The sequence below is a fragment of the Podarcis liolepis genome, assembly GCF_965112155.1.
Source record: "Podarcis liolepis genome assembly, chromosome: 15".
In the NCBI taxonomy this organism is placed as follows: domain Eukaryota; kingdom Metazoa; phylum Chordata; class Lepidosauria; order Squamata; family Lacertidae; genus Podarcis; species Podarcis liolepis.
The window spans coordinates 33,040,598-33,053,500 of record NC_139566.1 but is presented as its reverse complement, the minus strand read 5'-3'; the positions used below and the strand labels follow the sequence as shown (position 1 = coordinate 33,053,500).

General features: G+C 46.4%; 2 protein-coding genes across 2 annotated transcripts in view; one reads left to right on the top strand and one right to left on the bottom strand.

Moving 5' to 3' along the window:
* The window catches only part of COMT (catechol-O-methyltransferase), a 37,425-nt gene extending 32,728 nt beyond the window's left edge, over nt 1-4,697 (bottom strand). The window contains exon 1 of the mRNA XM_083479083.1: nt 4,611-4,697. The gene's annotated coding sequence lies outside the window, so the exon portion shown is untranslated. The remainder of the gene's footprint in view (nt 1-4,610) is intronic.
* A 24-nt stretch (nt 4,698-4,721) lies between these two features.
* TXNRD2 (thioredoxin reductase 2) overlaps nt 4,722-12,903 on the top strand; it is a 67,902-nt gene continuing 59,720 nt past the window's right edge. The window contains exons 1-2 of the mRNA XM_083479058.1: nt 4,722-4,857; nt 11,502-11,567. Coding sequence (XP_083335184.1) covers nt 4,779-4,857; nt 11,502-11,567 — 145 coding nt within the window. The 5' untranslated portion in view covers nt 4,722-4,778. The remainder of the gene's footprint in view (nt 4,858-11,501; nt 11,568-12,903) is intronic.

The following is a 12,903-nucleotide window of genomic DNA, read 5'->3' as shown; positions in this document are numbered from 1 at the left end:
GTTCACTGTCTTTACCTCCCCCCTCCCAGGCAGCCTTCTTTATCACTAGAGTCCCTTATCTCTCTCCTGATCGCTTGCTGATCAGCTGTTCAGCGGCTTTGTTTCAACACCCCCTTCCCTCTTTCTTTAAAAAAAAAAGTACGATCTGCTTTTTGCCCCTGGGCAATTCAGCTCCAGGGACCAAGCATTTGTTCCATAAGATGCACAGACATTTCCCATTACTTTTTAGGAGGAAAAAAGTGTGTCTTAAGGAGCGAAAAATACGGTAATAGGATGCATCCAAACACCCAGAATTAAATTAGTGCTGGAACTGATCCTGTAACAACATCTGCATCAACAATTTCACTTCTGCCCCACTTGCAACAATGGCAGAAGCGGCTGATGGTCACAAAACAACAGCCCCATGGACCAGTGGTCGAAAGTGCCGTTATGACAACAATGTGAGTGGTGGAGGCCTCTGTGAGACAGCCATCAGCACCTTATTCATGACTCTCCTGATCTGAGGACACAGCCCTGCCACCATCCTCTAGTTTGATCCTGTTTCCTTTTGAGCTGTTTTAAGATATATATTTTTCTTTAACTTTGCTGCGTTAAATGTGCATTCTGTACTTGACCTCCTTTGTAATGTTTCATTTTGAAACATTTAAGATAATATTTTAGTTTCCTGTTAATTAAAGGTAAGGGGACCCCTGACCATTAGGTCCAGTCGTGGCCGAATCTGGGGTTGCGGCGCTCATCTTGCTTTATTGCTCGAGGGAGCCGGCGTACAGCTTCCGCATCATGTGGCCAGCATGATTAAGCCGCTTCTGGCGAAATTTACCTTCCCGCCAGAGCGGTACCTATTTATCTACCTGCACTTTGACTGGTGTGTTTTCGAACTGCTAGGTTGGCTGGAGCAGGGACCGAGCAACGGGAACTCACCCCGTCGCAGGGATTCGAACCGCCGACCTTCTGATCGGGAAGACCTAGGCTTTGTGGTTTAACCACCCGCATCCCTTTTCCTGTTAATGACATTGCTTTAAATAGATACTTTATATCTGACTTTCTTCAGCAATGTTCTGTTCTGGATTGTATTGTTTGCTGTTTTAATGCAGGCTGTAAACCGCTTTGAGATTGTTCCCTCCCTTAAAAATATGAAGTGGTACAGAGATTAAATGAACAGCGATACAACAATAATATTCTATGAACTGGTAAGTCTGCATAACTCTGCAAAGGAGTGCAACAACAATTCCATCAAAGGGGCAAAACGATCCACCCCTCTCTGTTTTTTAGACGTGCGCAGTGTACATTTCACAACACGGCGTCCACGCTGACACATTGCTTCAACAAATGTTTCGAGCGATAACAATGTGATGAATCCATGACTAAGCAAAGCCGCTGGGCTTTCAACATGCAAAGACCAATGCTGGAAGAGACTAAGGGTTTTGGATCAAGTTACACCAACATTTCCCTTCCTTTATAATCAACCTTTTATATGTTTATATGGCCAGGTATTGACATTGAAAAGAGGAGCCAGAGGTGAAATTAAATCCCGTCTGTGCCCACAAAGCTTCTAATGTCTTTAACGTCACCTTGATGCACAGGAAATTGGGCCAACAAAGAACTGCTCTTGGACATGAATGGATGGAAGGAATTTATTCCGCTCTCTGTGGAGGTGAAGTTCTTTCATACGAAATTGCACTTGCCGTATCAGTACCAGGCAAGTAATTACCTCCAAGATAACTGTCTTCAAGGTGATTACTTGCGTGGCAAATACAATTTCATATGAAAAGACTCGTGCTGTTTTGAAATTAATTTTTATTAAAGATTTTCTGTGTTACAAAGCAAACAAATAAACAAGGGAAAGTACATACAGCGTCTCCACTTTCAATTAATCGAGTCTTTTTCACAGTTCGTTTACATTCGGTGTGGGGCTTTATTGTTATTGATATTGGGGGGGAAGCGAGGAGAGAGAGCAAGGCAGGATTTAGGTCTGATGAGGCCCTAAGCTACCTAAGGTAATGGGGCCCTTTATTTGTCCAGCTGTCCTTTGTCAACAACAAATTGTGCCTGGTTTTTTGCGTTGAATATATGCTATATGGTAATTTATGGACCTAATAGGTATTTAAAGCCATTTTCACATAACAAAATATGTATTTTATCAAGTAATTGTTGGAACTGAAATACAGTTACGGAGAAGTATATTAATAGTGAACTACAATTAAGAAGAAGTATATTAATAGTGAAATAATTATTAAGCTCTAACTTTTTTATTCATAACAAACTGAATAATGCAGACACACTGGCATTTGGCAATAACAAAAGTTCCTTTAGAAACACAGTTTACAAAGACTCACCCTAGGCACCCTATATACTGTATAGAAATGAGCAAACCAGTGATATTTTAGGGAGCAGGCTAGCAGGCAGGGCCCATTGCTTACATCTTAGGAGCCTACACAACACAAAACACTGTTGCTGTATGTAGGTTTTATTCTATTTGTTTTTTATCTTATATTTTGGAAATGTACATCCAGGTTTTTTTCCCCTTTAATTTTTTTTGGGGCCCCCAAGAGAGTGGGGTCCTAAAGCTATAGCTTGTTTAGCTTATACGAAAATCCGGCACCGGGAGAGAGAGCGATGGCAGAGGATGGGGTAGGGATAATGACATTTCTTTCTATTGCATATAAGGATGCGGGTGGCACTGTGATCTAAACCACAGAGCCTAGGGCTTGCCGATCAGAAGGTCAGTGGTTCGAATCCCCACAACGGGGTGAGCTCCCGTTGTTCGGTCCCTGCTCCTGCCAACCTAGCAGTTTGAAAGCACGTCAAAAGTGCAAGTAGATAAATAGGTACCGCTCTGCCGGGAAGGTAAACGGCGTTTCCATGTGCTGCTCTGGTTCGCCAGAAGCGGCTTAGTCATGCTGGCCACATGACCCGGAAGCTGTACGCCGGCTCCCTCAGCCAATAAAACAATATGAGCACTGCAACCCCAGAGTCGTCCGCGACTGGACCTAACTGTCAGGGGTCCATTTACCTTTTTTTCTATTGCATAGTGTTTGTGCAGGGTTTTTGTGTCAAGTTGCAGCAATAGGGAATGCTGGGAGTAACCCAGGCAGCCCGCAAGGATTTGATTTAAGGTTCCATTTTGGTAGAACATGTTTTCAAATGCACTACTCTATACAGGGCTGACTGCCCTCAGGTTGGGTTGTCTGTCAGTTCATATATCAGGATGGCGGAACCTGGGACCTTTGTCTAGAATTCAGGGCGGCCCAACACATGGCCTCAAAGGCTTTTTGGTGGCCCTCGGCAACCTTTGACGTCCCCGCAGCCCTCATGCTGCCTTCCTAAAGCTGGGTAAGGAGGCACTGGGCTTTGGGAAGGAGGCATGGGGGATCTGACAAAGTCATAGAGCTACAGTTCATCAACATCTTTGGACAGGCATAGGCAAACTTGGCCCTCCAGATCTTTTTGGGACTACAACTCCCATCATCCCTAGCTAGCAGGACCAGTAGTCTGGGATGATGGGAATTGTAGTCTCAAAAGATCTGGAGGCCCGAGTTTGCCTATGCCTGTCTTTGGTTGCACAGACATCATTTCCTTCCTGTTCCTCTTGTGATGTGCTCTGACTAAAGAGCCACAAGTCCGTCTTAGTAAGCAGAATCACACAAACAATGCAGCGTAAACAAAAACAACCACCTTCCAGCCATTCCCAACCTACTATCTGCGCAAAGGAATGCTGCACCTGTTGAATGCCTTCCTTGCCAAGCTATGCTTTACCTGTTGGACCTCTGCCAGAGTAGGGAAGAGGGCTCCAAATGAAGTGCCTGGAATGCTCCACCTGTTGAATGCCTGCCTTTGCCAAGCAGTGCTCTACCCTCTGCTAGGGTAGAGAAGAGAGCCCCAAACCAAGTGCCTGGATTGCTCCACCTGTTTTGCCAAGCCCTAGTCTACCGACCTGTGCCAGGGTAGAGAAGGAGATCCCACCCAAGTGCCTGGAATGCTCCACCTGTTGAATGCCTGCCTTTGCCAAGCCATGCTCCACCAGTTGGACCTTTGCCAGGGTAGAGAAGAGGGGCCCAAACCAAGTGCCTGGAACACTCCACCTGTTGAATGCCTGCCTTGCCAAGCCATGCTCCACCAGTTGGACCTCTGCCAGGGTAGAGAAGAGGGGTCCCACCCAAGTGCCTGGAATGCTCCACCTGTTGAATGCCTGCCTTTGCCAAGCCATGCTCCACCAGTTGGACCTCTGCCAGGGTAGAAAAGAGGGGTCCCACCCAAGTGCCTGGAATGCTCCACCTGTTGAATGCCTGCCTTTGCCAAGCCATGCTCCACCAGTTGGACCTCTGCCAGGGTAGAGAAGAGGGGCCCAAACCAAGTGCCTGGAAGGCTCCACCTGTTGAATGCCTGCCTTGCCAATTATAGGCAGGGTGTTTCAGAGCACGTATCTTAGATGGGTGCACTGTACTGCCTGTAGTGCTCCACCTGTTGAATGCCTTCCTTTTCCAAGCCGTGCTCTACCAGTTGAACCTCTGCCAGGAAAGAGGAGAGGTGGCTGGCCCCTCCCTCCCCGGCCCCACCCATTGGGCTGGGCCCTTCCCACCGCGGACTCCTCCCCCGCGAGTCTCACCTACCCGGCACCTAAGGCGACCCTTCTCCGCGCCGCCCGCCTGGCTCCTCCTCCTCCTCCCTCGGCGACGGGGCGTCTGAGGCGGCGCGAGCAGGCAGCCAGGCACTCGCGCGGGCAGCCCCTGATCCGAGGCCGGGGTCCTCGTGGGGAAGCTGGGCTGCCGTACAGCAGCATGGCGGCGCTGTGCCGAGCGAGCCCGCGCTTCCTACGCAAGCCCGGGCTCTGCCGTACAGCGCGGGCCCTGTCTTCAGGTACGGGGATTCCCCATGGTCGGCGGGGGTCGCAGGCGGGCGGAGACGGAGCAGGCGCCTCTGCAAAGCTGGGCTGGAGAGGAGAGGACCCTGGCAGGCAGGAATCCAGCCGGGGAAGCCTTCCCAGCCTGGGGTTCCGCCTTTGCATTCTCCCCTATTTGGGGGAGGCTTTATCTGTTGAATTCCTGCCTGCTACACCACCGGTTTAAGCCACGACAGTAGGAGGCAGGGAAGAAAAAGAGCCGCCAGCAATGGTCATTATTACGCTTAGAAAATCTGTGCAGCTTTAGTCTATTTTATTGTGGTCTTAACTTTCTGTATGTTTTTAACTGGTCCTAATTTTTTAAGGGATACTTTTATTGCTTTATCTTTTTTGGGCGGGGGGACCTGCTTTGTGTTTTTCCCTACACTTAAGCAGGGTGTGTGTTTATATAGATATATATCTCATAGCTGTCAACGCTTCCCCTTTTTTAAGGGAAATCCCCTTATTCCGAATAGGATTCCTCGCAAGAAAAGGGAAAAGTTGACAGCTATGTGAGATATATATATATACATATATACCAGTTGGACTTCTGCTAGGTTAGAGAAGAGGGGTCCCACCCAAGTGCCTGGAATGCTCCACCCGTTGAATGCCTGCCTTGCCATGCCATGCTCTATCAGTTAGACTTCTGCCAGGATAGAGAAGAGGGGTCCAAACCAAGTGCCTGGAATGCTCCACCTGTTGAATGTCTGCCTTGCCAATTATAGGCAGGGTGTTTTAGAGCACATATCTTAAGTGGGTGACCTGTACTTCCTGCCTTGGCGCCTAAGTTATCAAGAAATTAGAAATAACACACAAAAATGATGAGTGGGTACTAAGATGGTTATATACATTTTTGGATCTGCCAGTCCTCAGATTAATTTAGCAGTGCAAAGGGAAGAGTTTTATTTGTTTGCCAAAGTATTTCTGTACCACCAGAAATACGAAATATCAAGGCGGTGTACAGTGTTGAACCCTAAAACACAATTTAAAAGATAAAATAAAAATGCACAGCGGTGTACTGGCTATTCAAAAATAAAAGTTAAACTTCTACAAAGGCATAAAAAGGTTTTTAAGAGACACTTGAAAGTCAAAAGCGAGAGTGCCTGTCGCATCTCTGCCGGAAGAATGTTCCACAACCTAAAATGCCCAAATTCTATTTGAGGCTGTTTAGGCCTCTATAACATAAAAGATGGCTATCTGTGCTGAATTATATCAGTGACTGAGCTGGGATAAAAGGTCTGAGGTGCTCCTTAAAGTATGCTAGGCCCAAATCCTTCAGGTTTTTTCACACGGGAGGATTATGTCAACAAAGCACCCATTTGTAAATACAAATAATTGATTTCTGTCAACAGCTGATGGCCTGCCATCTACATAGACCTGCAAATCATAGGGTTCCAAGCTATGAAATAAAATGCAAGAATCCAGTGACATCTTAAAAGACCAACCAGTGTTTTGTGCTCTGTCCAGAATAGGATATGTTGCAATTGGTTTGTGTGCTTGCTTCCACAGCACTCCACGCCAAACCATGGTTTAGTGTGAACATGTGGGCTCCCGGCTTGTTCTGGGTTTTACAGGTTGTGATTAGTCTGGAGAAAAGTAAACCGCAAGCCTGGATTTCAGTAACACAAAGGCCAGGTAATCTCTTTCCTGTCTTCATACTAAACCATGGTTTGACTTGCGTTTGCAAAACAGGCCTATATGCAAGTCTCCACAAGGGCTTTTCTCTTGCTGTAGTAGCTTAAAAAGTGTCAGCTATGAAATAATTGTGTTGCCTGGATGGTACCTTCTTGCACAATTACATCCTTTCTCTGAAAGGTGCTTCTGTGGGGGGCCTTGTCACAAAGTCCACCAGTGTTATCACATCTTCACTCACCTGCCCATGTACCTTTCTTCTGTTATCTAAAATCTACCAACTGCAATTAGGCTCTTTGCTTGATTCCCTGGCTGTGATTCGCACTCGCTCCAGCTGACTAGGCAAAGAGGTTGTTCCAAACATTACTGTTTACTTTATCCGGGTGGCAAGGCCTAGTTCTTACTCTAGGGATCAACCTGTTTCTGTCTTGTAGCTCTTCAAACTGCAGGTGTTCACTTACACGACTAGATGCACTATTGCAAATACAGTGGTACCTCTAGATACGAACGGGATCCGTTCCGGAGCCCCGTTCACATCTAGAGGTAAACGTATCTAGTGATGGCACGTCTTGTCACGCGCGTGTCGCTTTTCGCTGCTTCTGCGCATGTGCGTGACGTCATTTTGAGCATTGCGCATGCACAAGCGGCGGAACCCGGAAGTAACTAGCTCTGTTACTTCCGGTTTGCCGCGGAGCGCAACTCGAATGCGCTCAACTTGAAGCAAATTTAACCCGAGGTATGACTGTAAATTTTCCTGTGTAGATGTCAGGGAGAACTATTGTAGACATGCCTTTTACCTGATACAAAATCATAGAATTGTAGAGTCGGAAGCGACCCCAAGGGTCATCTAGTCCAACCCTCTGCAATGAAGGAATCTCAGCTTGTTTAAAACACGACAGATGTCCATCCAACCTCTGCTTAAAAACATCCAAGGAAGGAGAGTCCGCCATTTCTTGTGGGAGTCTGTTCCACTGTCTAATGGCGCTTACCATGCTATGCTTATGGGGAGATTTGTTGTTTTGGTTGGCACATTCATATACAGTCATACCTTACAGACGCTTCAGGTTGCGTTTTTTCGGGTTACGGACCCGCCGAAACCCGGAAGTACCGGAATGGGTTACTTCTGGGTTTCAGCGGACGCACATGTGCAGAAGCGCTAAATTGCACTTTGCGCATGCGCCGACGCTCTGAATCGCAACCTGCACGTGCGCAGACGTGGCGCTGCGGGTTGCGCACGCTGTGGGTTGCAAACGTGCCTCCCACACGGATCACATTCGCAACCGGAGCGTCCACTGTACAGCCCAATTAACCACTGTCTCTGAGCAATTCACAACTTTAATCTTTAATCGATCAAGTACAAAAGTAATGAAACTGAACAACAATCTAGTTTAAAAAACCTGTTATATTCAGGAAAGCTTTTTTGGGAGGAGGGGGGTTTCCTTGATGTGAGCACCCATCTAGTCACTGCGGTGGTACAACATTCAAAATACAGTTAGACCCATTTTTAAAAGATCGTAGCAATTTGAATATGGTATTTATCAACATTGCTAATTTGGCGGGGAGGTCCCTTCGAACCACAGCAGGATCTGCTTCTGAGCTGACTCACCTGACTCACCCCAAAGGATCTAGTTTGTTAAGGCTGTTGGGAACCATAGCTCTGTGAGGGTGAACTACAGTTCCCAGCATTCTTTGGGGAAAGCCATATGCGTTAAGTGTAATGTGTGTTCACAGTTTGAGTCTGTGTTTATAGAGATAAGCCTTGCAAGGGAAGATTCTCTTGCACCTCCTGCAATGCGGTATATTCTTTTGACTGCCAACTGTCTTAACCGATTTTAATCTTGCATTTTTATATTTTTTCACCTCCCCTGGGACCTTGCGGTGAAGGATAGGTAAGAAATCTAATAGACGGTTATTCTGATAATACTAAGTACATAGGAACAGAGTTAGACCATTGGTCTATCCAACTCAATATTGTCTTATACACTGACCATCTTTAGCTCTCCACGGTTTCAGACAAGGGGGTCTCACCCAGCCCCACCTGAAGATTTCGGGGATTTGAACCCAGGACCTTCCGCAATGTGAACCAGGTGCTCCACCACTAAGCTGCAGCCCTCCCCTAAAATAATAGTAATACAGTGGTACCTAGGGTTACATACACTTCAGGTTACATACGCTTCAGGTTACCGACTCCGCTAACCCAGAAATAGTACCTTGGGTTAAGAACTTTGCTTCAGGATAAGAACAGAAATCGTGCTCCGGCAGCAGCAGGAGGCCCCATTAGCTAAAGTGGTGCTTCAGGTTAAGAACAGTTAACCTGAGGTACCACTGTAGTAATAATAATAATAACAACAACAACAACAACATTTTTAAAAATTATTTATACCCTGCCCATCTACAACAACAACAAAAACAACAATTTTTTAAAAAATTATTTATACCCTGCTCATCTTTCTGGGTTTCCCCAGCCACTCTGGGCTGCTTCCAACAGAATATTAAAATACAATACAGTGGTACCTCGGGTTAAGTACTTAATTCATTCTGGAGGTCCGTTCTTAACCTGAAACTGTTCTTAACCTGAAGCACCACTTTAGCTAATGAGGCCTCCTGCTGCCGCCGCACCGCCCGAACGCAATTTCTGTTCTCATCCTGAAGCAAAGTTCTTAACCCGAGGTATTATTTCTGGGTTAGCAGAGTCTGTAACCTGAAGCGTCTGTAACCCGAGGTACCACTGTAATCTATTAAACATTAAAAAGCTTCCCTAAACTAAAATAGGAACTGCAAACAGAATCACACCCTAAATAAACACCTTGTTACTGAGCTGCCACACCCCATAACCTAGGGAATGTCCAACCTATTATCAATCCGTCCTACTTACCTTTTTTTCTCTTTCCTCTTTTTGCCTGCCGGGAAGATGCTAAAGGTGTGAGAGACAGGCAGTAGAGAAACTAGTCTGCTTTGGAAGCCAGGAGTTGAAGCAGCCGGCTGTCACATTAGCTTGGGTTTGATGGCCTGTAAACGTTCCCTCCATCCCTCTGATTCTACTATATTTGCTTTGTTGTTGTGCAATCTGGCCAATTTTGGGGGCCGTCTGAGGCGACTCGGGGAGGGCTGGCTTGATTCGGATACTGTCTGTGCTTCTCAGCAAAACTTCAGCAATCTGATGGTTGATAGGGTTTCTTTTCGTTTAGTTTTTTTTGGCTAAATCTCATTTCCTCCCTTGTGCACCCAGCGATGATAATGTTTCAGGCTTAAAAATAATCACTTCTTTGGTGTTTGTTTGTTTTTTGCACAACGGCCTGTCTGGCAACTAAACCTCAAGAAAAAAACAACCTTTTCCCTCTCAAACAATTCCCAAGGCCGTCTTAAAGAGCGCAGACCACAAAGCTGTTTTCCCCCTTCCCTCATAACCATTTGGGTCACTGAGATATGTGGCAGGCGGGGTTTGTCTCCCTCTCCCCGGCACAAATAAACAGATGGAAATTTGGGAACACTTTTGACCCAGCTCCTGTCATAAGAGTCTCCCTGTGTTTCATGATGACTTATCATCTGAGAATGCAATTAAAACATGTATTTTCTGCATTGTTTTCCTAACTCAGCATGCTCGATTTGGAAATTTCTAGATTCTCAGTGCCGGGTTATGAGATGTCCTTGCTTAGAGCTGTTTTGTACTTTTCCTGCATGCTCCTGCCTAGAATGGGTGGGGGAAAGCTGAGGTAATATTTTCTACTGTTGCAACAGCCTTGCAAGAGCACAAACAGGCTCATCGCAAAGAAATTTCTGTGTGATTCTCTCTGTTTCTGTCTGTCATTCTGAAGCTCAGCAAAAAAAAAAAAAAGAAGGGAGAGAGATTTGTGACACGCTTCACAGCATCTACAATTTTACAGCTGAAAATAGGAGCATTCTTGGGGACGGGGACCCACCAAATACTGATACCATAGATTACTGCGCTGAACAATCCTTGTAATAGTAAATAAACCATAATTAAGCCAAGGGGGTGGTTCAGACAGTCGACTTTAACTATGATTAAACTAAACCATGGTTAACTGTTATATGTGAACCAGGGAATTACTGAAAGTTCTGTTCCAGGTGTGTGAAACATTGGGCCCTCCAGATGTTGCAGAACTACCTCTCCCATCATCCCTGGCCATTGGGCACGCTTGCTATGGATGCTGGGAGTTGTAGTTCAGCAACATCTGAAGAACAAAAGGTTCCCAGCACCTGTTCAACTCCATGTACCACAGGGCAAGCAACCTGTAACCACCCCCTGCCAAGATAATAACAATAGTAATATTTTTTTATTTATACCCCGCCCTTCCTGGTTCAGAAAACCGGGCTCAAGGTGGCTAACAACAAATTTAAAACACAATTGTGATACAACAAAAAACAGCATAAAATACAGTATAAAAGCGTGAATAACAATAAATTCAAAGTTCTAAAATCAATTTAGGGGAAAATCCATCCAATAAACATTAGATGATCACCAGGGCTAGCTGGCTAAATTAGTCCTATTTGGGCCAGCGAGGTGAACAGGGGAGAATTAGCTGTGGGATCCCAGAGCGGGTAATCTTCATAAAAAGGGGAGGGGGAGGGAAGGAAGGGGAATAAAAGATCAGGCTAAATTCAAATTGAAAGTCAGGCGGAATAGCTCTGTCTTACAGGCTCTGCAGAAGGAGGTTAAATCCTGCAGGGCCCTGGTCTCATGGGACAGAGCATTCCACCAGGTCGGAGCCATCACTGAGAAGGCCTTGGCACTGGTGGAGCATAATCTGACTTCCTTAGGGCCCAGGACCTCTAAACTATGATTATTCATGGACCTTAAGGTCCTCTGCGGGGCAGATCAGGAGAGGCGGTCCCGTAAGTATGAGGGCCCTAAGCTAGATAACAAAATAGACCAACCAAATATCAGACTGCCTCTTCAGATACTTAGCATCATCTCTCCTGGATTGTGCTATTAAAATAAATAAAAAAATCTCTCCTTTCTCTCTTTCAGAGAAGCACGAGTATGATCTCCTAGTCGTCGGGGGAGGATCTGGCGGCCTTGCTTGCGCGAAAGAAGGTAATTCATGGCATCATGCGCAGTTGTGAGGCAACCTAACTTTGCTCGGGATAATGGCAAAAGGGGTCGAGTATAAAACTGTCAACATCATAGCACCGTTCTATAAATCGATGGAATACGAATACTGTGGGAGAGCAGGGGGTAGAGGAGGAGAATTAAAGGAGGAAGAAGGGGCTGACAATTCACATTAAGCCCAAAGGGCTTGTTCACACTTCCACTTGTGGCCTGAACTGTTTCCCGCTTGAACCACACTTTTCTAGGCATGGGTCAAAGCGGTTCCGCCTTCCCCCTTCCGCCTCCCCCTGGAAAACCTGCTCTTTAGCTCTGAGATCGGAACAAATGACAATCCGCAGAAAACCTGATTGCTGCTTGTTCCGATTGAGCTCTAAAGATCAAGTTTTCCTGAGGGAAGGAGGCAGGGCATACAGAGGTGTGGATAGTCTATCAGTGGCTATTTGCTACAATGACTATGCTCTGTCTCCACTGTCGGGGGCACTATGCCTCTAAATATCTGTTTTGCTAGGAATTTCAGGTGGGCAGAGCACTGTGGCGCCCAGGTCCTCCTTTTGAGCTTCCCGTGGGCATCTGGTTGTCCGTTTTGAGAACAAGGTGTTGGATTTTGGCCCGAATTATTAGCAGGGCTCTCCTTGGGTTGAGTTATCCCAACATTATCTCTGCCTGGCCTTTCGCCCAAAAGGGGTAATGAAATTCACCATGCCGTAGCAAGGTCTGCATCTGTAAATCATTATTGCAATGTGTTACAGTGGTGCCTCGCAAGACGAAAAGAATCCATTCTGTGATTCTCTTCGTCTAGCGGTTTTTTCGTCTTGCGAAGCAGGCCCATTGACGGATTAGAGGATTAGCACTATTAGCGGCTTTTAGCGGCTTATCAGCTTATCGGATCAGCTGATAAGTGGCTTAGCGGCTTAGAAAAAGGGGGGGAGGGGGGAAAACCCGCAGGAACTCGCAAGACATTTTCATCTTGCGAAGCAAGCCCATAGGAGATTCGTTTTGCGAAGCACCTCCAAAACGGAAAACTCTTTCGTCTAGCGAGTTTTCCGTGTTGCGAGGCATTCGTCTTGCGGGGCACCACTGTAGTTGGCAGCTCATCTGAGGGTGATCCTCCCAGTTGCTTTTGTTGCTCTAAAGGTAAAGGGACCCTTGACTATTAGGTCCAGTTGTGGCCAGCTGGGGTTGCAGCGCTCATCTCGCTTTATTGGCCGAGGGAGCCGGTGTACAGCTTCCAGGTCATGTGGCCATCTGGCGAACCAGAGCAGCACACGGAAACGCCGTTTACCTTCCCGCCAGAGCGGTACCTATTTATCTACTTGCACTT